We start from the raw sequence: 22,607 nt of genomic DNA, 5'->3' as shown, positions 1-22,607 counted from the left end.
GGGGAGGCTGCCGCGGGCGGCGGGGGGCTGGGGACGGCCGTACCCCAGGATGCGCTGGCCCCCGAGGTGGGTGGGGGGCGCGGGGCCTGCCCTTGGCCCATGTCGCCGCGCCGCGCCGGGTGGAGCCAAAGGGCCTTTCCTCGTCCTGCTGCTGACAAGCGGGGACGCTGCCACCCCACGGCCCGCAACCCGTCAGCTGAGGAGCCGACCACACGGCGGCTTAGAGCCTGTCCGCGGCCGGGCCACCGCGAGGGGTCCCCCCAAGGAGGAGGAGCGGGTGGCCCAGGTCCTAGCAAGGCCCTGAGGTCAAGCCCCTGGTGGAAACCTCGACAAGAACGGGGCCGTGGGGGCTGAGCGCTGACCCCTGCTTGCTGGGCACCGTGGGGGGCCGGGCTGCCCCCAGGCTGGTCTCGGGTGAATCCCCAGGGCCCTCTCCCCACTCCGTGCAGGGCCCGATACTGGCATCACCGTGTGCGCCTGCGTGCCCGCGGGGACAGGTGGGGGCGGCCTGGGCACCCGGCGGGGGCCTCTGCACCTGGGTGTGCTGACGGGCGCGGTCAGCACCCGGTGAGGACAGCCCAGGGGATGCTCCTCGGAGGCCCCCAGCAGGACGGGGCCGGGTCCCCAGGGGGCCCCGCAGGACGACCCCACCCGACGACCACCCGGAGGCCGCAGCCCTCCCTGCCCTGCCGCGGGACTGGGGCTGGGGGCGAGTCGACTGCAGGGCCCCTGGCGCCCCGGGTGGCCACCTCTGCCCGCGGGAGCGTGTCCGTGAGCACCGGCTTTGCACGCAGTCTTGGCGCCGGAAAATCTTACTTTCCGTCTGTTGGTAGGAAGACACTGCTTCCTGTGCGGAAGCACGGGCGCGGGGGGCTGCGTGTCCTTCCTGCACAACACGGACGTCACCGCGCGAGCCGGAGCTGCAGTGCTCAGGCCCCGGGTTTCCATGGCGACGCCCCCAGCACAGCAGGTGCAGCCTGTGCCCCTCCCGACCCCTTCTCCCCACGGGGCAGCGTAGACGCTTTCCTTCCCATTCCCGCCGCCGCCCCATCCTCTGGCCGGAGGGGCCCCTGCCTTGTAGACAGAGGCGGGGGGCGGATTAAAGCCCCTAAGGATGCCCGAGTCCTGCTCTGGCCGTGCCTCCAGGGCACCGGGCTTCGGGGTGTTGGAGACTGTCCCCCCGCCCCCACACCCCTGGGCCTTCACAGTGGAAGAGGAGGTGGAGGGTCGGCATCAGAGCCACGGGGACACGGGACACGGGACACGGGCCCGGAGCCTGGACGCCAGCAGCTCCTGAAAGCTGGGAAAGGGGGAAATGGAGTGTCCCCCGGGGTCCTGCTGCAGCGGCCTTGCCTGGCGTCTCCAGACCGGGTTCGGTTTGGGGGTCCCGCTGCACGGGGGTGTCATCGATCTGGGGACCCACGGTGCTGCTCCCGTGACCGGGCCCCTTTCTCTCCCGCCTGCCTCTTGCTGCCGCCCACCTGCCGGCTGCCCTGGGGACCCTGTCCCGAGCCTCCTTCCAGAACGAGGACGCACACGATCCGCCCAGAACCCCTCACCCCGGGGAGCCAACCAGCGCTTCCTCCGGGAAGCCCGCGCGGCAGGGACCGGGACCTTGCGTCCTGGGACTCAGGTGGCCCCTGGTCTGTGCTGGCCGCGGGGGCGACACGAGGGCGCTGGAGCCTCCCCGCACTGCACCCCTGCGCCCGGCCCCGGACCTGGGGTGCGCCCCGCCCTGCTGGAGTGGAGGTCAAGCAGGCCTCGGGCCGGACCCGGGGGCACCCAGGTCTCCCCCACCCCCGCGGCGCCGGCCGACCACGCCCCTCCCGCGGAAGGCCCCGCCCCCACGGCCGAGTCCCCGCCCCCGCCCGCCCCAGGCCCCGCCCCCCGCCCCGGGCCGAGCCACCAGGCCGCAGCGGTCACCTCTGCACTTGTTTATTGTCATGAACAGTCGTTCGCTCGCGCTTTCACTCCGCAATTCTCATTTGGTAAAATAAATAGAGATAAACGAACCTTCAGGGCGTGCTCTGTGGAGCCCCGGGTAACTCCATGATTGGACTTTCGCGTGGGCCCCGGTTAGACCGGCCGCCGCGTGGGTGTGGGCGGCCCCGCGCCCCGCCCGGGCCCGCTGCAGGGGGCGAGCAGCTCCCTCCGGCCGGGCGTGCGGGGCAGGGGCCCTCCCGGCGAGGCTGCCAGGCGGGCGGTTGAGCCGGCTCACTCTTCCACGGTAACCGTGATTCCCAAGGAAAATGGAAAAATGCTTTTCAGAATCTCATCATTGGGGTTTTGTTTTACAAGCGCTGCAGTCGGTCAGCACACCTCCGTTGTCCTTCGTGGGGAAACGGTCCCCATGGCCCTGAGGTCTGCACGGGCTGTGAGGACACGCGCACACCCGTGTGTGCAGACGTGCAGACGCCGGGGCACACCCTAAAGCGACCACCACGAGACTTCTGCGTTACTCATTGCAAGATACACACTTCTGCTGCACCAGCGAGTGGCGGCAAACACGGGCCACTGTTTACCACAGACGCCCTGGGGCCCCAGCTGCCCCCTGCACGTGTGTGATGCACGTGCCGGCAGGGAGGCCACGGGGCCACACGTGGACACGCATGCGCGGGCTCAGGTGTGGAGACCGCGGGGCCCTGCACACAGGTGTACACCCGTGTGGGAGGCCACGGGCCCAGGTGGCTGTCACTGCACCTGCCCAGAGGCAGCAGTAGAGAGAAACAGGCCCCGTGGCCCAGTGGTGGCCGGATCACCAAGGACCTGCCTCACCTGTCCAAAGCCACAGGCCCCTCCTGCTAGCGGGTCTGTGGTGAGAGGGGCCCATGCCAGGGGGTGGGCTGCGTGGCAGAGGGGCAGTGCCCAGCCTCACACCGTCTGGCCATGAAGGACCCCAGTGGGCGAGGACTGGGGGTTGGCGGGAGGCTCGGGCTCTCTCCTTCCACGGCTCTCTTGAATATGCCCCCTCCCAGCCTGCTTGGAAATGCCCCCCGGAGCGTGTGGCTTGCAGCCAGGGGGATGCCCGGCCCAGACACCCGCGATGAGCCCCAGCGCTCCCCCATCCGCCGGGGTGGCTGAGCCCCGGGGAGCCGGCTTCCGTCTCGGAGCTTTCCTGGAGTCAATGCTGGGTCCTCGCAAAACAGAACCAGTGCGTTTCCCCCTTTAAAAATCTCAGAAGCAAAACAGGACGGGAAGGGTGCTGGGATGTCTGCGACGGTCCTTGGGCTGTCACACGGCAGGACTCCACCAGAGGCCCCTTCCCTGGGCTCCTGGGCATGACAGTGACCACAGACGGACGGACAGACAGACAGCGAGGGGCCTCCGGGAGCCCCTGGCAGCAGGTCAGGACCAGTGTTCAGGGTGGTGCGGTGGATCCAGTATGTACACGGAGGCCTGGCGGGGGTGGGGGGGCGCCTGCTATCTGGCACGCTTCTCCACGGAGTACACGGAGATGTAGTAGTCGTTGCTGCCCACGGCCAGGTGAGGCTGCGAGGAGAGCAGGGCAGGTGAGCAGGTGGGCGGGAGGGCGCCGTGCAGCTTCCTCATCCCCACCCCGCTGCGGCTCTCGGCAGAGGCCCCACAGCCCGCCACAGGGACGCGGGGCCCCCACGGCTCCCTGTGGGGATGGTTCTGCGAACCCAGCCCCGAGCGTCCAGGCTGAGAGCCCCACACTGCCTGGGGGCCTCTGGCGGAGCCCACGGACTCGTGGAGCGGCCGTAAGGGATGAGCATGCGTCACAGATCTGGGCTGCTCCTCCCCGGGGCCCACGGGCTGGGCGAGGATGCCCAGCACCCTCCTCCCTGCGAGGCTTCTGCAGGGGCGGCATCAGTGCAGGCCCAAAGGTGGCGAAGAGGGGCTGCCTCATGTCTGTGCAGCCCACGACGCCCTGCCTGACGCGGGAATGCGGTGCTGCTTTTAGAGGCAGTTTGGGGGCTGTGATCCCCGGAGACCCTATGCCCTGACAAGATCCTGTTTCTCAACCTTCTTGGACATGGGGAAGGTGGTGTGGGGCGGGGCCCGGCTGCAGTCCCACCTGCCCGCATGCCCCCTGTCCCCCGTCCCCCCGCCCCGCGTGCCCCGAGCCCCGGGTGTGGGAGCACAGACCCAGTGCGGGTGGAAGGCCAGGCAGCTGATGGCCCCGACGCGCTGGCCCATGAAGCCGTCGTAGTACTTGATGTGGTTGATGAGCTCCCCGTTCCCGCTGTAGATGGCCGTGAACTGGTTCATGGAGCCGCTGCGCACAAGGGAGTCCGGGGTTAGCCTCCCGCCGGGGCGGAAGCAGGGCAGCGCAGAGAGCTGGGCGGTGGCCCCTCCCCCCCACGGCACCGTCCCAGACACCGGGCTGCCCTGGCCGCCCATCACCCAGGCACGAGGGTCCCCACAATTATGTGGCTCCAAAGAGCACTGCTTCCCAGGCATGGGGGACGGCGCCGGCTGTTTACACGGAGGCCCGAGGCTGACTGTGTGCTCTGAGAGGGTCGGGCCAGGAGAGGCCTCGCATCTTCCCTCAGGGTTGGTACCTACCAGGCGATCAGGTTTGCCTGGGGGTGGATGTCGAGGGCCGTGAGCCCCTTCACGATCTGAAGGACGTTCACAGACTCTGGCATCCGAGGGTCGAAGAAACGCACGTCCCCGTTGACACTGCCGGGAAAGGGTCACCGTCGGGGCCCGTGTGCACACGCACTGCTCAAGGCCAAGGCCGGCTGGCCCCTGAGGCCGAGCAGGAGCCCGCCCCGCCGGCCCCGAGCCCCGGACTCCCCCCAGAGCCCGACCGGGCCCCGCGGCCCAGGCGCGGAGCAGCGCAAGCAGACACGGGGGAGGAGGTGAGTTACGGTTTCATTTCCAGTCCCGGAGATTAGATTTCGTGCAGCCAGGGACGCAGTTACGGGATGGGGGGGAGGGAGGCGGGGAGGCCGCGGGGCGCCACGTGGCCCCCGGAGACCCCTTTCCCGCCCTCGGGCTCCGGCGGGCGTCGTGCCGAGAGCTCTGTTCTGCTTTAATACTCCGAACAAGGCCGAGAGCGCCTCTTTGGAGCAATGGTGGCTCTGTGACGGCGAATCACATTTTGCTGTCCCTTTAACGGGCAAATAAATATTCGCTGCTCTCAGCACGGGATTTACCGGGCAGCAGAAATGAATTTACGGGCAGACGGCTACTCCACGCAGAGGTCCCGCGGCCAAGGGCCGGAAGATGCCCACCGGCTCCCGGGCACACCCCGCCAGCCCCACGGAGCAAGCCTCCCGTCGCCAGCGGGCACGGCTCTGCAGCCGGAGGCCCAGTGTGTCCCTGCCCTCCCACCGGCCCTGACCTTTCCGCCGGTCCCAGAGCGGAGGTTAATTACTGCCCGGAAATGCCACCCTTTCCCGGCTGTTTAAATACCAGGGACATATTTTAAATGGAGGAGAAAATACTGTTTTCACAGCAAAACGTCTCATAAATATTTCGTGCTCGTTACCTCACGCTCATGATGTGGCCCTCGGGGTGCTTCTGGAGGTAGGCCTTCACCACCCAGGCCGTGTGCTCCCGGTACGTCATGACGCGGCTGCGGGGGAGGAGGCCGGGTCAGAGCCCGGGGGGCTGCGGGGGGGGGGGGTGGGTGGGGGGGAGAGGTGGGGGGAGGGGCCAGGCTAAGAAGCCGAGGGTGTGACTTCTCTTGAGCCAGGGAAACCCGCTGTTCCTTTACAGGGGTCAGGGTCCTGCTGTGTCTGGGGATCGGCCTGCGCCCACCATTCACGTGATGCCCGGACGCCAGCAGGCCCCTGGGAGCACAGCGCTGCTGCCCTAGAGCCCCCGCCCTCCAACAGCGAGCCCCAGGTCACAGCTGGGGTGCACAGGTGCCCAGCGTCACTGCCCTCGGCGTCAGGAGGAGGCGTGGGCTCTGGGGGACCCCAGCTGCACCCTCGGAGCCACTCCATCATCCTTGGCTCTTTTCGGGCCAATCTGTGACTTTACTGCCTGCTCGGGGTAGCTTTTTAAAGTGACAGCCTGATGGGGATAAAGCTCATGCACCATAAATCCACGCTTTAAAGGCACAGGGGCAGTGGGTTTCGGTGTGCTCGCGGCCGTGGGGGGGTATTTCCGGCAGCCCAGAGAGAAGCCCCGCTCCCCTGCGGGGACCCTTCTAGGGAGAACCTGCAGGGTGCATGCGGGCCCACCCGGCACCGCTCCAGCCTCGGGGCTGCACCTGCAGACCAGCCCTGACCTGGCCGGCTTGTCCCGGCACCAGGGCCTCTGCAGCCAACAGCCTGCCCCGTGCCTCATCCCACGCAGCTGCCCACTTGCCATCCCGCACCCCAAAGGCCAGGCTGGATGTTCTGGGATGGAGTAGGTGTTAATGAGCACCTCAGGTGCCCCTGGGGGCCATGCGGTGGGGCTCGGGCTCGGGGCCACCACGGGGACCTCAGCTCCTCACTGCCCACAGGGGACAGCACTGGCCCCCAGTGCCTGGAACTGCCCTGACGGTGCGCGGGGCTCCGTACTGCATGATGCCCACACAGGCGCTCCCTGACACCGTCTCCTTGGCCGTCCACTGAGCTCAGGGAGGGTCCCCGGCCCTGCTGGCCCCGCTCCATGCGTCGTGGGAATGTGGCCTCGGTGGGGGGTGCCCAGTGGGCTCTGGGAGGCTCACTCTGTCTGGGCCCGGGAACCCGGCAGGAACATGACCACCTGGTCGGTGCTGGTGCTCGGGGGAGGGTTACCATTCACTGAGCGCCATCCTTCGGTCGTAGACACGGATGGAGCCATCGCCGAGGCCGGCCACGATGAGGGAGCGGTGGGAGTCACAGGACAGGCTGGTCACGCAGCTGTCGGCGCCTGTGGGGATGTCCTGGGGCACAGGGACAGCAGTGAGGCCCACCCACGGCGGCCGGGCGTGCCACCACCCCTGACATGGGGCCCTGCCTTCTCCACTGGGGAAGCCATCGAAGGCACAGGGAGCCCGCGAGCCGGTCCCCAGTCCCCAGGGCCACAGCCAGCACACAACTCTGGAAACTGGCTTTGGTGCCAACTACTTTCCAGTGTCTCTCTTCCCTAAAAGGGAAGACGGAGCACAGTTTGGTGGGGAGGGATCCTCCTAGTTAGTTCAGGAAAGGGGCCAGGGAGTTCGCCTCTCCTCCTGGCAGCCGTAAAGACCAAGGAGGGCAGGGGTGATGAATGCTTGGGAGGAAAGAGCAGGGGACAAAAGGGGCCACAGCAGGGCAAGTGCCTTCCCATTGTCAGGGCTTCTGCTGCTGTCGGGCCCACGGGGAAGGGATCCCACGTGCATGGATCCAATCTGCTTAAAAGGCACCAGGACGAGGGGCCGCAGCCACACCCCTGGGATGCCCGGCCTGCGGCCTGCTCAGGGGACCTGCAGGCGGGAGGGGCGGGACCCAGGCAGCTGAGCTGGAGACACGTCGCAAGTCCCAAGAACCAAGAACGGGCTGTGAGCACCGGCGAGTCCTTGCTGCACGGGAGGGCTGCAGGGGCCCCGGGAAGGGCACCGTGGCATTGAGGCCCTGAGCGCAGGGCAGACGGAGGTCACCTCCACCTGGGTGGCGACCCTGGCAGTGGAACCCGTGGAGCGGTGGCAGCGGCTTGGAAGAGCGTGCCCTGGCCTGACAGCGGCTCCGTCCCCGGCCCTTCCAGATGGACCCGGAGCCCTCCCTCCTCCTCTGGGCGCCGCTGTCACTGAGGGCTTGGCGGGAGGCCCAGGGCCGGCGGGAGGCCAGGAGGACGGAGCTCCCGGGCCTCAGGCCACAGCCAGCACCGCCTCCCAGAGCCTCGGTGGTCCCCAGCTGTCTGCGCCCTACGGCCCCTCCCAGGTTGTCTCAGTCAAAACCAGTCCCCTCCTCGCTGTTGATTAAAATTGGAAGTAAAAGACTCTTTACGAAGCACGCAGGGAAATAATTCACCATTCCAATTTAAGATGTTTTCACCCTGCAGCTTTCTGATATTCCCTCATTTGCACGCATAAAATAATATTGGGAAATAATGAGGATTAGCAGAGGCTTAATCACGCGGCGACGGCGGGTCAGGGTGTCACGAGGAGGGAGGAGGGCGCATCAGGAGCTAATTAGCTTCCGACCGGGTGGAGGCCGCTCCCTCCCCGACTCCTGCTTCTCTGGGAGGACGGCCTGTGGGGGGAGCGGAGCTGGGGGCCGGGCGGGGGCTGGGCTTACCTGCACCTTCATCTCACGGTCCGTGTCCCAGATCCGGACGATCCGCACGTCCCCCGAGCTCATGAGGAGGCCGGTCTCCTGCTCCCAGTCCACCACCATCCCGGCTCCTGGGGGGACACAGACCGCCCCGGTGTCACGGCGGGAGCCTGGCCCAGGCCCTCGGCACCACGGAGCGCCACAACACCCACACCCGTGGCTGGTCCCCAACCCCACAGGAAGTCCAGGGCGCGGATCTGGGCCGGGGCAGCAATCTGGGGTCCGTACAGATCCCCGGGCTGCCCGCGCACCTGCCGGCAGGACAGTGCGGTCCTAGGACCCCTTGTTCGAAACGCCCGTCTTCCAGAATGCTGGGCACAGCGGGCAGCCCCGCCACCTCAGGGTGGCCGTGGAGATGCTTCTGTTGGCCGCGTCAGGGCTCAGGGATGTGGCTTCTCGGGGCTCTGCGGGGGCCGGGCAGACGACGCCGGGAGAGAGGCCCATGCTGGGGCCGCACGGGAAAGCGGGGGCTGCGGCGCTCCCAGACGTGGCATTACAAGCTCACGAGAGGGGCTCTACTTAAAACAAGGGTCTGTCTCGAACACCCGGGGGGATCCCGTACCCCCACCCAGCTCTGACGGTGGCTGGCATTTCCCCTTTTGCTCTCTTGAAAAGTAAGATTTTAGACGAGTGAAAGCCTCACTTGCCGACTCCGATCCCGGCCAAGCCGTCCCCGGGCCGAGGGCACCCTCCCTAGCCGGCCGCGGGCCCCCCGGGCGCACCCGTCTCCACAGGAGGGTGGCCTTGCCAACACCACCAACTCCAGATGGGGCGTACTGCCCGGGAACCTGCATTCCCCTTACAGGCACCAGGTAGGGGTCTGGTCACCCCCCGGACCGTTTATTTAGCTCTTCCCCGATTCTGCAAACCGTGGCTGCAGCGGCGACTGGAAGGAGGCACCGGGCCGGGGGTGCGGGCCCCCTGGGCGCAGCGGCGTCAGGACGGCACAGGGGCTCCCGGACCCCGCGCTGGCTGGCGTCTGCGGCACTCTCCCGGCCAGACGTGCGCCCGGAGCTGCGTGGGGACAGCATCTCCCCCCGTTCTGTCACTTACGGGCTAACCTCGTGCGTGTTCCTTGGGTGACACGCACGGCCTCCTGGCTGCTGCTCTGTGCCGCGCCCCCCGCGCCCCCCACGGCCCCGGGCACCCAGCTCTCCGGCCGTCAGCCTGGACCCTGGAACTCCTCCTCCCCCTCCCTCCAGGTCCCAATCTCCCTTCGGAGCCCCAGTCTCTCCGCCGGGTCCCCCGCAAGCAGGGCGGGAGCCGGGCCCAGACGTTGGACCCACGGGCAGCTCGGCTCGGCGGCGGAAGTCTTCCGAGTGTCGCTGTCTGCGAACGGACCTGCGGGGAGACTGAACTAGTGGGCACGGGGTTTCCTTCTGGCGTTGAGAATGTTCTGGAACTAGATGGGGGGGTGCACATTACGACTGCACAAAATGCCATTGAACACTTCGCAATGGTTAATTTTATGTTATATGAATTTTACCTCAAAGATAATCTCAAAAGAAAGAAAAGAAAAAGACAAGCAGGAGGCCTCCATCCTGCCGGGGTGTTTGTTCTTGAGCAAAGGTCACGTGTCCAGGTGCGGAGGCAGGGCCCCCGGGGCAGTCCCTCTGGCCACTCTGTGCCAGGACGATACCCCAGGCCTGGGGGACGGGCTGAGGCTCCAGGCACGGCCAGCAGCGGGGGGCGGCGGGTGAGGCGGGGGTGTTCACCATGTGGGGGCGACCCTGCAGGAAGCTCCCTGACCTGGGGGTGGGGGGCAGGATGCTGAGGGCGCCTGTCCCGAGGGGGAGGGAGTCTGCAGCCCCGCTGCTTCAAACCCCATTTTCACTGGATTTGATATATTTGGTACCATTGAGGATGGAGAGCGTGACTTCCGACCCCGGCCCCTTGGCCACTGTCAGTCATGGGCCCCTCTGGAGTCAAACCCCAAATGCATCCCTCAGAACGGGCTGCGACCCCGGGCCAGCACCTATGGGGTCACCCAGGTGGCCTGTCCCAGCCAGTGTCCCAGGAACCAGTCCCTCCACCTGTGAGCCTTCTGCCCCTCACGTCGCGGGGAACGGACGGCCTCATACAGCGAAGCCAGCGCACATGATGAAGGATGGATGGCCGTGCGTCGCGGGGCAGCGCACAACCCCGTACAGTGGGGGGTGGACCTTCTATGATGGGGAACAGACACGGCTCCTGAGGACGCTTGTTCGAGGCCCCTGAGACCCAGGTGTGACCGGAGAATGACGAAGCTGGACAGCCATGAGTTGGTCCCATGGTGGGTGGGGGGGGGGCGCATAGTTGTGCCACCCTGTGTCCACTAGACAAACACACGCCCCCACAGCAGCCCTCTGCAGGCCCCCGGGGCACACCAACCCGCAGGCCCAGCAAAGCACACGGTGTGGACGCAGCCCTTCAGGGGAGAGGCCACGCGAGGGCTTCTCCGAGCAGCGGCTCTGCTGGCTGACCCGGGGCAGAGCGGTGCCCACTCCCTTTCTGCAACTGCTGAGCCCCCTGGCGCGGGAGCCCCTGGCTGCCACCGTCCCCACACAGGAGGGACGTGGCCACATTGACGCAGGACCTCAGTCACGTGCCCTTATCACCAGTGACGGGCAGTTGGCCCGGGGACCAGCCTCAGGAGGGACCTCCGTCGGGAAGGAGCCACCTGCAGGCAGGGACCGCTGCCCGCCGACGGGCCCATCTTCCCCTGGCGACGTCGGCAGGGGTCACGTGCACTCCTGGTGGTGCCGAGGCCGTTCCAGGACTTGGATCTGTCATCCCACTGTGGGCCGCGTGACCAGGGCCCTGGGCAGGCCTGGGATGGGTTCTGCCCTCACCCTGCTCCTCAGGGGCTGGCGGGCCCTGGAGCCACGACGTGAGAGCTCGGCCCACGAGAACCAGGCGGCTTGAACGAGACCCTGACTTCTCCCACGTGGAGGCCGGAAGTCTGAGGTCAGGGTGCTGGAGGGTCGGCTCTGGCTCGCCGACAGCAGCCTTCCTGCCGTGTCCTCACGCGGCGAGGAGAAAGTCCGGGCGCTGACCGTATCGTGGGCCCCACCACCATGACTGTCAAACCCCAATCACTGGGGATCAGGCTTCAAGAAGTGAGCTTTGGGGGCCACGCACATTCGTCCCAGCCTTCCTCGCTTTGAGGACAATGACTTCCTCCGGCTGGATTCACTGTGACGTGGAGGGAGACACCCGTAGGAGCCCGTGGAGGAGGTGACCTATGGCGACAGGGGCGGTGGGAAGAGGCAAGGCCCACGCAGGGCTGTGGACTGGCCCTCCCGGGGGTGCGGTCTGCACGGGGCCGCGCCTGAGAGCAACCAGAACTGGCCCCCGGGTCAACGTGGGGCCGCAGTTTCCTGCAACGGCTCCAGCTTCGAGAAGCAATCTTTGTGAAATTTGTAAGAACTAAAAGTCATTTGCTTTATGTCGACTCCTAAGGTTATCTTAAAGAATAAGCGAGTTCACAAGTCCGAAAGCACTGAGGTCAGAGCACAGGCCGTGGCCCTGGGGGGGGACTGCCGTGAGGGGACCACCGGGTCGCTGCGGGGCCGCCTCTGCACCCCCCTGAAGGCGGGCAGAGCTCAGAGGCTGGCGACGAGGTTTCTGTCCTGGCGGGGACAGTGCACCGTCCTGCACAGCCAGACCTCCTAGGCCCCCGAATCGTGACCCGCGGGGCGGCCGCCGCGGCAGAGAGCGCGCTGCCGTGTGTGGAGACGTCCTTGGCCGTCCACCTGGTGCTCCGTGCCAGCCCCGCCGGGCCCTTCGCGGTGTAGTCGATGAGCGTGTGGGCCCGATGGCATCTGGAACACGGCGCCAATGTCTCAGCGCCAGCGTCTGGGGTCACGGGGACGAGCAGAGAGGGTACGGGGTGGGGTGGGTGACCCAAGGACGTGAGGCGAGCGCCGCAGCTGCCCTGCACGGGGGTGTTTTGTTCTGGAGGCAGCCGCTTCCTGAGGCATCGCCTTCACGGTGATCCGACGAGGGGCGCTGCGGAGCCAGAGGGAGCTCGCCCGGGTCAGGGCCCCGATGCTCTTGTTCTGACTTGATGGCCTCTTTGAAGACCTCTCAGGTGTGTCACCTGGGTGCCGACCCCAGGCCTCGGCATCTCCCCTGGTCCAGAGGCTCTGGGAGGTGAGTCCACGCGGCCACCTGACAGCCCAGCCCCCTGTGAGCGGAGCCAGGGGATCGCAGGGGCTCTGGTTCCTTTTAAACTCTGGACTCTGATGCTAAGCACGTTCTGGCTGAAACTAGTGTTGCAGTCGAGGTGCTCGGGAGACTGGGTTTTCCCGAGTCCTGTGCCCCACGTCTGGGCAGCCCAGTCCGACCCCAGATAGGACGTACAGGTGCCTGCAAGGTGGTGAAAGCCACATTCTCTGACCCTGTGACCCTGAGACCGTGAGACCCACAGCACGGACGGCCAGCCCTGACGTGGGGCTCCCATTGCCAAGAGAGCCACTGCCCCTCCTTGACGCCAGTTCCTGAACCAAAAACAGGCAGCCGGCAGTCCTGTCCCAGAGGAGGGCCGGAGAGGGTAATGGTGGGATGGCTACGACCCGGCCTCCTGCACAGGGCGCGTCCTACACGGGGGCCGGGCGCCCCCCCCAGCCGCAGAGGCCATCCCCCGGGCCCGGGGGCTGCAGGGCGCACCTTTCCACCATCCCCGTTGCAGTCGAGGACCTAAGCTCAGGCTGGTTCGGGGACTTTCACAAAAGCAAACAAAAGGGAGCTGAGGTAGAGTCGGGGCCTCAGACGAAGCCCACCCTTATTCAAGTCGGTTCTCTCGTGGGGCGCCCGGCCTCTGACGGACACCAGGGGAACATAAACTTTCTCGACAACTCAGTTGTTTCCTCTTTTAACTGGAAAAAAACGCCCTCGAAGCTGGCCTCTGAGGTGCACACGACGGCCGGCGAATGGCCAGGGCCTCTTGCTGCCCCGTCTGCCCCCGGGTACTTGCACAGCGCCGGCCAGGTGGGGCCCTGCACCCCGGGCGTGGACAGCCCAGGGGAGGGTCCTGGACACGTGCGGGAGGCTGTGGGGCTCTCGAGGTGGGGTGCAGGTCACCGGGACACGGCAGCGCGCTGGAGGGCACAGGAGAGCAGCGTCTGCGGTCGGTTTTAGTTGAAAACAAGCCCCGCGGGAGCTGGAACGTGGCTTGGGAGCCTTGGGGCCCGTGCCCTCGGCGGTGTTTGAGTTTGCGGGCGCCCCTTGCCGAAGACGGCGAGGCTGCCGGATGAAAGCAGGGTGTGCGCCACCCCCCCCCCACCTCCAGGAGGTGCTCCTGCTCCCGCCCGGCCGCCCAGGTCCCCCGGGGCCAGAAACGTGGGGGGAGCCCACTGGCGTTCTCACGACCCTTTCCCAGCCAGCCCCGCGTCTCGACTTCCAGACATGATGGGACAAGAGGTTATCTGATTTATCATGAGTTCAAGACGATAAAAGGGTTTCGTGTTCTTCCCAGACGGGATGAGCGGAAGGAACAAAGCGGACGCCTGTGTTTGACGCTCCGAAGGGTGGCCTTGCACGCGGTGGACTTCCTCCCCGTAGGTCACCACCGGCGCCTCCTCTCTTCTCTTCCATCTCCTGTTCCGTTGGGGTTTCCTCCCTGGGGCTTGTCTGCGGAGAAGGAGCTACCACAGCGGTAGTTTCTTCACAAAACACTGACCCGTGAGTCCATGAGATTGTCCTCAGCCCCCCGGCCCCTCGGCCTCGTCGGCCCTCCTGCGGAGAACGCCCCCAGCTCCGGCACAGGGACAGGCCAGGGCGGAGGCTCCGCGCTCTGAACCTGACCCTGTGAGTCACAGGTCGGGAATCCCGGGTGCCGCCTGCATCCGTGAGCCCCAGCTCTTCGCGAGGTGCCCACACGCTGAAATTAAGAAAGAAAAACGATGTGTTTTGCGGGCTACACGTTCCGTGTTGCTAACCCAGTTCTACAGCTGTGGATCCGCGGGCAGCTGCGTGTGGGTGTTCTGGTAACTATTAAGCTTATACGCGGAGTTTTCAGATGAAGTCAGGTGCTATAAGAAACTTTGCATTGAATTCTGAAAAGGATTATTTTTCAAGAGTTTAGGTGGAAACACCAGTCTTGATGCAGGACTTCTCTGGCCCCGCTGGTGTCTTGCCCGCAGGGCTGGGCTGGTCACAACCTCCCTCCAGCGGGTGTCGTCTGGGTCACCTTCCATCCCTAACCGAGCGCGGTGTGCGGATGGGCCATTCCGAGCTGCGGGAGCCCCGCAGGAAGACAGCGCAGCAGAGGGGAGGGACGAGGTCCGGAGCCCGCAGGACTAATCCCCGCCTTCAGAATAAGCGGGACCAGGAGGTGCCACCACGAGGCCTTGGATCCCAGGGAGATTCCCGTCCACGGCTTTCCTTCCATTTCTCCCCAGAGCCCGTGCGGCTCCCCGGCTCGTCCCCTAACACCTGAGAGCCCGCTGGATGATCATTTTTTGTAAGGGAGGGGCAGATGGGCAAAGGCACAGCCCTAACCCCTGCTGGCCCCGAAGAGCGGAGGGTGTGAGTGGAGGAGAGGGCCCCAGCTCCCCCAGCCCCGCCGGGGTGGCCCCGTAAGAGAGAGGACGCCTGTCCCTGCTAACTGTGGGCCAGAGACACCGAGGCCTTGTGGGTGAGGACACGGAGACCGTGGGTTTCACGTGGGGCTTAGCGGGGCAGCCAGAGCAGTTACCAGAGTCAAACAATCCAGAGGGGCTAGAAGAACACTCCAGTAAAAGCAGCGGAGAGGCTCGCAGGCGGGGCGGCCGAGGCCGCAGCGTGCTGCAGTCCAGACAAAAAGGGCTGCCCTTGCCCCAAACAGGCCTGACAGACGTGGAGACCCGGTCACCAGGGTTTCTGGTCTAAAAATCAAGTCTTGGGATCCCTGGGTGGCGCAGCGGTTTAGTGCCTGCCTTTGGCCCAGGGCACGATCCTGGAGACCCAGGATTGAATCCCACGTCGGGCTCCCTGCATGGAGCCTGCTTCTCCCTCTGCCTGTGTCTCTGCCTCTCTCTCTCTCTGTGACTATCATGAATAAATAAATAAAATCTTAAAAAAATAAAATAAAATAAAATAAAATAAAAATCAAGTCTCCGTCTAGGTGGGAAATCGGAAGGTGCTGCATTTCCTGAGACCCGGCCGAACGTGCCACTGGAACTTCTGAGTGCCCGAGCGCCCGTGAGTGCCACGGCGACGGCCACTGTGGCCGGTGCAGGGAGGCCTCTGAGTGCGGAGTCGGCGCTGTTGGCTCGGGCAGGTCGGTGGCCAGAGGGCTCGTGGCAGGCGTGGCCTGGGGGCAGGAGCTGCCCCGGCAGTGACTGCAGGGAGCCGAGGGGAGAGCCCACCTGTGGTTCGACTTCAGAGCACGTGCACGCATGTGCATGCCTGAGGCGTGTACGTGTGCCCAAGCGTGTGTGCGCACTCACGTCAGCCAGAGGTGCTTCAAGGGACGGATAACAGCTCACGTTTCACGAGACTCCCTGCCTCCTCCTCAGTCACAACTGCAGATTCGGACCTCCCCGAACAAGCTGCCGGACGGCACCCTGGCGACAGCGCCCTGGCAGGTGAATTCCAGCCGCAGAGAGCCGAGCGAGGGGCTTCCAGCCGGCGGCTCTCTAGCTGCGTGGTGGCACCAAGTTCCCGGGTCTGCGGGCAAATGCCCCTCCTCGCCCTGCACGCCCAGGTTCTCAGAGGACGAGCCTTGTCCGTGGGCTCCCCAGCGGACGGGTGTGGTCGGCCAGGCTGCAGGGGCCCCGCTCCGGGTGTGTGGCTGTGCAGGGGGAGCTGATGGCCGCTGGGCCCCCGGCCTGGACCATGCCCCGCACGGACGGCAGACAGCTTGGAGGGCCAGCTGGAGCACGCACGCCTTGCCCTGCAGGGGAGGGGGTGCCCCAGACGCCGACAATCAACGGCCTGGGGAGCGGCTCTTGGTGTCCTCACTCTGTGTCTCTCCAGGTGTCTCCTTAGGGTCGCAGCCCCGGCCTCTGCCGGCCGTCACGTCAGAGGCCAAGACAGTGCTGGGCAGGGGGAAGGAAGTCGGGAGCTCATGGCAGAAGGCGACCAGCGGTTGGCACAGGGGCTGGCATTCCACCTCCGACCCTCGGCTGCGGAGCTTAGATCCTGAGATGTGAATCACATCGGGGGGACTGTGTGGACCGAGGGGGGTGGCCCTGACCCCACAGCACCCGGCCCGTCCTGTCTCCACCTGTAGAGCAGCAGCCCCCAGCTCCCGCCCCTCTGTCCTTCCAGCGTCTCGGGAAGAACAAGGAAATAGCCTTCAAGCTAAGCTGACGCCGCCTGGCTACGAGGCGGGACCCAACTCTGGCTCAGCAGCCAGGAGAATCAGGGCGCCCCCCGGGCCCTCAGCCCGCCTGCTGATGAAGACCTGCTGCTCCTCGCCCCTCCCCGTCCACCTCTCCTGCGGGAGGGAAGGGGCTGGCGGGAAAGGCACATGTACACAGCGGAAGCCACGCTCAAGTCAGGCCCACGGTGGATGACGGGCCCGGAGCGGCTCCCCGCACCCCGGTGACATGTGGGGTCCTCTGATGGGGAGAAGACAGGTGCAGGGGCGCCTGGGACCCAGGTCGGCCCCCTCAGCCCTGCTCCCTCTGCTCCCAGCTGGACCCTCCCACCCCACACATACGAACGACGACGCTCCCTGCCTCCCTCGCCCTGGGCCAAAGCAAAGGGAACAGCGTTGCGGGGGAGACTGTTCTTGGGGTATCGAAACCACACACCCACATCTTTGGGGGCAGAAAGGCGGGCGGCTGCAAATGGATCCGCTGAGCCGTCGGCGGTCCCCCCGCTTTCCCATCCTGTGGCCTGGCCATGACCCCGACGGCCCTGGGCAGCCCCTGCTGTGCCTGCACAGGGGTCTCGGCCGTGCGCACGGACCTGGGGTGTGTCACCCACTGGACAGCAGCAGGAAGTGAACGACCCAAACCTTCGTCTCCAGGGTTCCCACCTGCACTGTGGGCCGCGTGAGCGCCCGGGTCGGGGTGGGGGTGTGTGTGTGGGCGTCATGGCCTTGCCGCCACGCAGAACCCCCAGCAGAGCTGCCTGCATGGCTGGGGCAGTGGGGTCTGTGGGGGAGACAAGCCTTTGCTCTAATCCGGGAAACCGAGACAGAGGTGGAAGGACACAGTATGTAGCTTCATCGTCCCCGTCAGCGTGTGACCCTGGGGCCTGCAGGGGTCCAGGGCCATGTGGGGGCCTCAGGGGAGGGGAGGATGGATGACTATCCTTTAACTAAAATAATTTGAACATACGGCGACGTTTTAAAGCCACCACAGGTGCCATCTGTGCTGGAGCTGCCCTCCTAGGGTCGGCGACTCCCCGCACGGAGGGGAGAGAAAGAGCCACAGAGACGACAGGCCGTGAGGATCGTGGGCACAGGCGAGGCCGCATGGGGAGTGGACCACGTGGCAGCGAGGCCGGGCCGGCAGCGCAGGGGCAGGGCTGAGCTGCTTTCCCGTCAGTTTACGGCGAGACCACGACCCCACGGCCGCGCATCCCTGGAACCCGGACCCGACAGGCTGTCCACGCGTGGCGGCACCACAGCGGCCATCAGCGGAGAGGAGCCTGCCGCCAGTCCAGCTCCTGCCCTGGGCCCTGACGGAGTGGCCGAGGGGCGGCGGCCGTGCCCACCCAGGGGCAGCAGCCGGGGGCGCCTCTATGGGCCGGTGGCTGGGCGAGCGGCCGGGGCTCCCACGCAGGACACCCTTGCTGTCCGGGCCCGGGAGTCAGCCTGGCACAGAGACTCAGGCAGGACAGGACAGGACACGGGCTGGAGCCGCGGGCAGCCGGCAACGTCGGGTCTGGGGGCTCCGAGGCGGCGAGTGGCCCCCCCCAGGGGCAGGCGGAGGGGGCGGCAGCAAGGGGCCGCTCCCGGGGACCCACCTCTGGTTGTCGGCAGCATGTCCGAGAGCCCCTGCCAAGCCGTCACCATCTCTGGGTTCTTCTCCAAATCTGCGAAGTTCTTCCAGACCCGGATGGCGCCATCATCTGGGGAGAGGAGGGAGGGTGAACGCAGGGGACGCGGGGGACGTGGGGGACTGGAGGGGGCGGCCCCTCGTCGACAGGCCCCCAGCCTCGGGCCATGTTCCCAGGAGGCCCGTCTCCCCTGGGGCCCCTCAACTCCCGCCTGGGCCGCGGGGACGCCGCAGGGGCGTGTGGGACCTCTGGCCGCAGCCCGGGACGCCCAGCACGGGGCCTGGCGCTCTTCACAGCCCGGGTGGCAGGGGCGTGCGGCTGCACCCCGTGGCCTTCCTCTGGGGGCTCCCCGGGCTCCTGGGCCCCTCGTGCGGCCCTCTGAGGTGACTCCTGCCCGGGGATGACCGCTCGGCCTCACCCGCAGGGGGAGCACGAGGTTGGGGGACACCCACTGGGCCGTGTCACCACGACAGCCACGTGTTTGTCCTGCTCCTACTCTGCGACCATGAACCTTCCCTGCACTGGAACCCAAGAGCGTGTGCTGCTCCTCCGACGGGACCCCCACGACCACTCCTGTGCCCGGAAACCACCCTCTCCTCACCCACGGCTCTCAGGGTGCTTGGGGGCACCTGCCCTCCGACTCCACTGAGCCGCCCCGGCTCCCCACGCTCCTCCACTCCTGCGCCCTGAGTCCTGCAGCGGAAGGATCTGCTGTGGGTGCCTCCACCCGGTGTGCGGAGGCCCCGCCTAGGAGGGAGGCCCCAGCAGGACCCTTCACCGCGGGGCCAGAAACACCCCGAAGGACGGGGCAGCAGTGTTGTCACTGCGGTCAGCTTGCTACGTCCATGACTCAGAGGCTCAGGCCTAACATAGGCCGGGGCGGGGCGGGACAGGGTGGGGCAGACCAGGGCAGGGGAGTACAGGGACAGGACGGGAGCGAGCCTGGACGTATACCTTGCCCCCCAGCCTCGTGCGCCCCCTCTGCCCTCTCCCCTCTCCCTTCTCCCCGCCCCACCCTGGGCCTCTTATCCATGAAGGAGGTGCAGTCGGTCCCATGGTGACTCCTGGTCACCCACAAACAGCAGGGATGTGCCCTTAAACAGCTAAAGGAGGCGGCTGTTCCCCAGGGTGGCTCACTGGGAAGCCTTTGGGGGGGCGCGAGGTGGAGACGTTTTGGGCCCAGAATGCGGGTGAGGCCCTGCGAGGGCTGCGGCGCTCCGGGACCCCCCCCAGGCCTCGCCTCTGAGGGCGTCTCATGGGCCACGAGGGCCGAGGCTGCGGGCCTATCCCGGTCAGGGTCACCTGGCACTGTCACTGGGTGTCCCCCGGGAAAGCTCCCGCCTCGGGGTGGTGGCCGTCACCACGAGCAGTGCCCTTCGCCGCAACCACCAGGGTCGAACAAGGCTGCGTCCGCACCCGTGTGGGGTCCCCGCGAAGCCCACTCACCCGTGGCCGTGAGCAGCAGCGAGCAGTCCTGGCCGTTGAGGTACTCCATGGCGGTGACCCTGGTGTACCGGGGGTTCCCGTTGTGGAAGTAATCCAGCTTCTCCCCCTTCTCCCAGTCCCAGAAACTTTGGAGGAGAGAGAAGGTCTGTTGTCAGGGGAACGGTCACGGAAGCCACAGGGCGGTCCTCCCCCGCCCCTGCTGGGATGGCCACACGGACCCACGGCAGCCGCGAGCCCCGGCACGTGCACACAAACGGCCTGTGAGCACGGGTGCCGGGCGCTGGCACGGGGGCGCCCTGAGGCCCGGGATCCCGCTCCTGGGCACCGAGGCGCGAGACACGTCTGCCCACACCCACAGCCACCAACGGGGGGGCGGGGGCCGTGGCCACAATAATGACTGGGGCCCAGACCGACACAGAGGCCCCAGCGCTGCGCAAACGGGCCTTGTTGGGTGTTGCAGACAGATGGCAGGACGGCGGGACGGCAGGGTCAGTGACGAATGGGGACAGAGTTTCAGTTTACGAGATGGAGAGAGTTCTGGAGGCGGGTGGTGGTGCTGGCCCCGCGGCAGGGTGAGGGCGCCCGTGCCCCCCGCCCCTGCCTGTGCGCTGACACTGTGAAGACGCTAAGTTTTTAGTGTGCATTTTGCCACCATAAAGGCAGGAGGAATAGGAAACAGGTAAGGACACCCCGACCGCCTCCCCTGTGAGTGGGGACCTTCTCCGTGACACAGGGCAAGGCTAGTCATAGACTCGGCGTCTCACTGTCAGGTTTCTTTGCAGGCAGTAGCGGGACTGAACCCCGGGTGCCCGTCCGTGTCTCCACCACAGTGCAGTTCCGAGGAGCCCACCGTGTGCGCAGGCGCCAGAAGCTCCCGCCACCACCCTGTCCGTTTCTCGGCGCGTTCACGAGCCCCGCTGCTGCGACCCCCCCAGAGGGCTCGTGGAGAGAGGCGGCCACGCGGCGACCGTGGCACATGCCACTGGGTGCCTGTTACCAGCTGAGACGCAAGCGCCACGAGCGCCCGGCGTACCAGATGCTGTCTTTATCAGCCACGGCCACACACGGTGTAAAGGGGTGGAACTTGACCACGGAGGGGACGCCGGGGTTCCTGTTCAGAAATATCTGGTCGTCCAGTTTTGCGATACCTGCCCAGAGAGAGACACAGCCATGGGCCGCCGCGTACAGGCCCGGGACGCCGTCGCGCTACCAAGGCCGAAGCCGCACCTCCTGTCTGGGGGCCCGGGAGGCCAGAAGGGACACATAGGGCAGCGGCCAGACAGGGCCTGGCTCCCTGACCACAGGGCGCCCTGAGCTCCCAGCACGAGGCGGACGCGGGGCAAGTCTTCAGTCGGTCCTCATCAACTACGCGCAGGCCGCACGAGCGAGCTCGGAGGGCGATGGGGCGGCAGTTTCTGGAGGAAGCAGACTCCGCGGCCACGGTCCTGGTGGGCCTCTCGGGAGGGGGTCCCTCATCACCACAGACACAGGGCGCCAAGTGGGGGCTGACACACCGGGCCCCAACCACCAGCACCGGGAAAGAAGCCCCACGGGGCTTTGGAGGAGTTTGTTTTAGAGAAACGATAAAAAGAGGCTAAAGAGGCCAAGAGGTCAAGACAGGGTTAGATGCGCTTCTGGCGACTAATCCATGGCTGAGCGGCCGGGGCCGCGTGGGGGTCCCCTGGAGGGTGCTGGCACCCGCCTCACGGTGACGTGGGTCTTCTGCCCCTGCTGCGGGAAAACAGCCAACACTGAAAACCACCCGGTAACAAGGTCGGGGTCTGAGCAAGGGCCGCCAAAGGGCCGCAGTGGCTGTGTTCACGGTGGGGGCACGTTGCGGCCAGAGGGGCCAGACCTCGGGCGCTGGGAGACCCGGGGACCCCGGCTCCTGAGTCAGTCACGTGCATGCGGGCATGTGACAGCACTGGTCCTGGTGGCCACAGTCGCCGGGGCGAGGCTGGGCGCCTCCCGGTCCGGTCACCTCGCTAATCTACGGGCACCAGGCCGCTTGCTCATCACCGCACAGGCACTCGGATCGCCGCACGCGGGCTGCAGGGGGGCGTGGGCGGCTGAGCAAGTGCCGTGTCCCCTGCTCTGGTGGCCGGGTCCATCGCACGACCTCTCCCTCTCCAAGTCCCCTGGCCGACGTCTCCGCCGGCTGGTCCAGGAGCCCCCTGACTGTTCTAACAACAAGGCGTCTGTCGCACGAAGATGGAGAGGAGAACCGGAGCCTCCTTTACACACAGCCTGTTGTTTTTGCCTAGAGAACCTGGTTGTGTCTCGAGTCTTGCCCCCTGTCCTGGGAGTGGCATCGCCGTGGGGGCCACTCTGCCCTCAGATGCCAAACCTGCAGACTGGGCTCCCCCATAGAACCAGGGTCCCGAGGAGCCACGGCCTCCCGATGCCCTAACGCCCGGAGCACCTATCAGGCCCTGGCGGCTCCGCTGTCTCCTCGCCGAGGGCGCCGTAGGGCCGCTGCCCCTGCACCGAGGCACAGAGTCACACACAGCCACGACTCGCTTTCAGCAGAAACAACTACACACGCTAAGGCTACGCGGCCCCAGGGCGGCTCCGGGGAGCGCCGGACAGAGGCAGCTGCGCGCGACGGCCTCCAGAGCGGTCGCCGGTGTGCTCGGGGCCCAGGGCGCGCCAGGGTGGCTGTCCAGCCAAGCGTGTCTGGGTGACAGCCTGTCGCCTGGGCCGTTCCCCCCGACTTGAAAAAGCAAGCAGAGCAGTCATCACAGTTTGAGAGGACAGGGGCGCAAGGTCAAAACGGTAAGTCGGGAGAACGACATCCCCGTGCACGGGGCCCTGGGCCGCTTCCGTCCCCCGTCTGGTCGGCCCGGTGACGAGGGCGCGCTGGCTCCTCAGAAGATGCAAGTGCCTCCCACCTGCCTGTGCCCCAGAGAGGGAGGGGCCGGAGCGGGGCTGCCTGGCAAGCCCGTCCCTGACCTTGTCCTGTCCCTCCCTGTGCCCCGCCGGCAGCCCCTCTGTGGCTGCTTCATCACGGGGGAGGCTGGGGCCAGGCAGATGGGGCGGATTGGC

At 66.6% G+C, this 22,607-nt stretch overlaps 1 protein-coding gene across 2 annotated transcripts in view; it reads right to left on the bottom strand.

Moving 5' to 3' along the window:
• Positions 1-1,919: 1,919 nt before the first annotated feature.
• RPTOR (regulatory associated protein of MTOR complex 1) overlaps positions 1,920-22,607 on the bottom strand; it is a 330,498-nt gene continuing 309,810 nt past the window's right edge. For both annotated transcript variants that reach the window (XM_055318123.1, XM_055318124.1), the window contains exons 26-34: positions 20,596-20,710; positions 19,563-19,687; positions 18,084-18,188; positions 8,163-8,269; positions 6,702-6,829; positions 5,459-5,545; positions 4,528-4,644; positions 4,108-4,237; positions 1,920-3,489 (exon numbers count right to left, since the gene is read on the bottom strand). In XM_055318123.1, the coding sequence (XP_055174098.1) occupies positions 3,421-3,489; positions 4,108-4,237; positions 4,528-4,644; positions 5,459-5,545; positions 6,702-6,829; positions 8,163-8,269; positions 18,084-18,188; positions 19,563-19,687; positions 20,596-20,710 (983 nt within the window). In that variant the 3' untranslated portion in view covers positions 1,920-3,420. The remainder of the gene's footprint in view (positions 3,490-4,107; positions 4,238-4,527; positions 4,645-5,458; positions 5,546-6,701; positions 6,830-8,162; positions 8,270-18,083; positions 18,189-19,562; positions 19,688-20,595; positions 20,711-22,607) is intronic.

This window comes from Nyctereutes procyonoides, unplaced genomic scaffold (genome assembly GCF_905146905.1).
Source record: "Nyctereutes procyonoides isolate TBG_1078 unplaced genomic scaffold, NYPRO_anot_genome, whole genome shotgun sequence".
In the NCBI taxonomy this organism is placed as follows: Eukaryota; Metazoa; Chordata; class Mammalia; order Carnivora; family Canidae; genus Nyctereutes; species Nyctereutes procyonoides.
The sequence above is the reverse complement of the archived record's forward strand: the minus strand, read 5'-3'. Positions and strand labels throughout refer to the sequence as shown.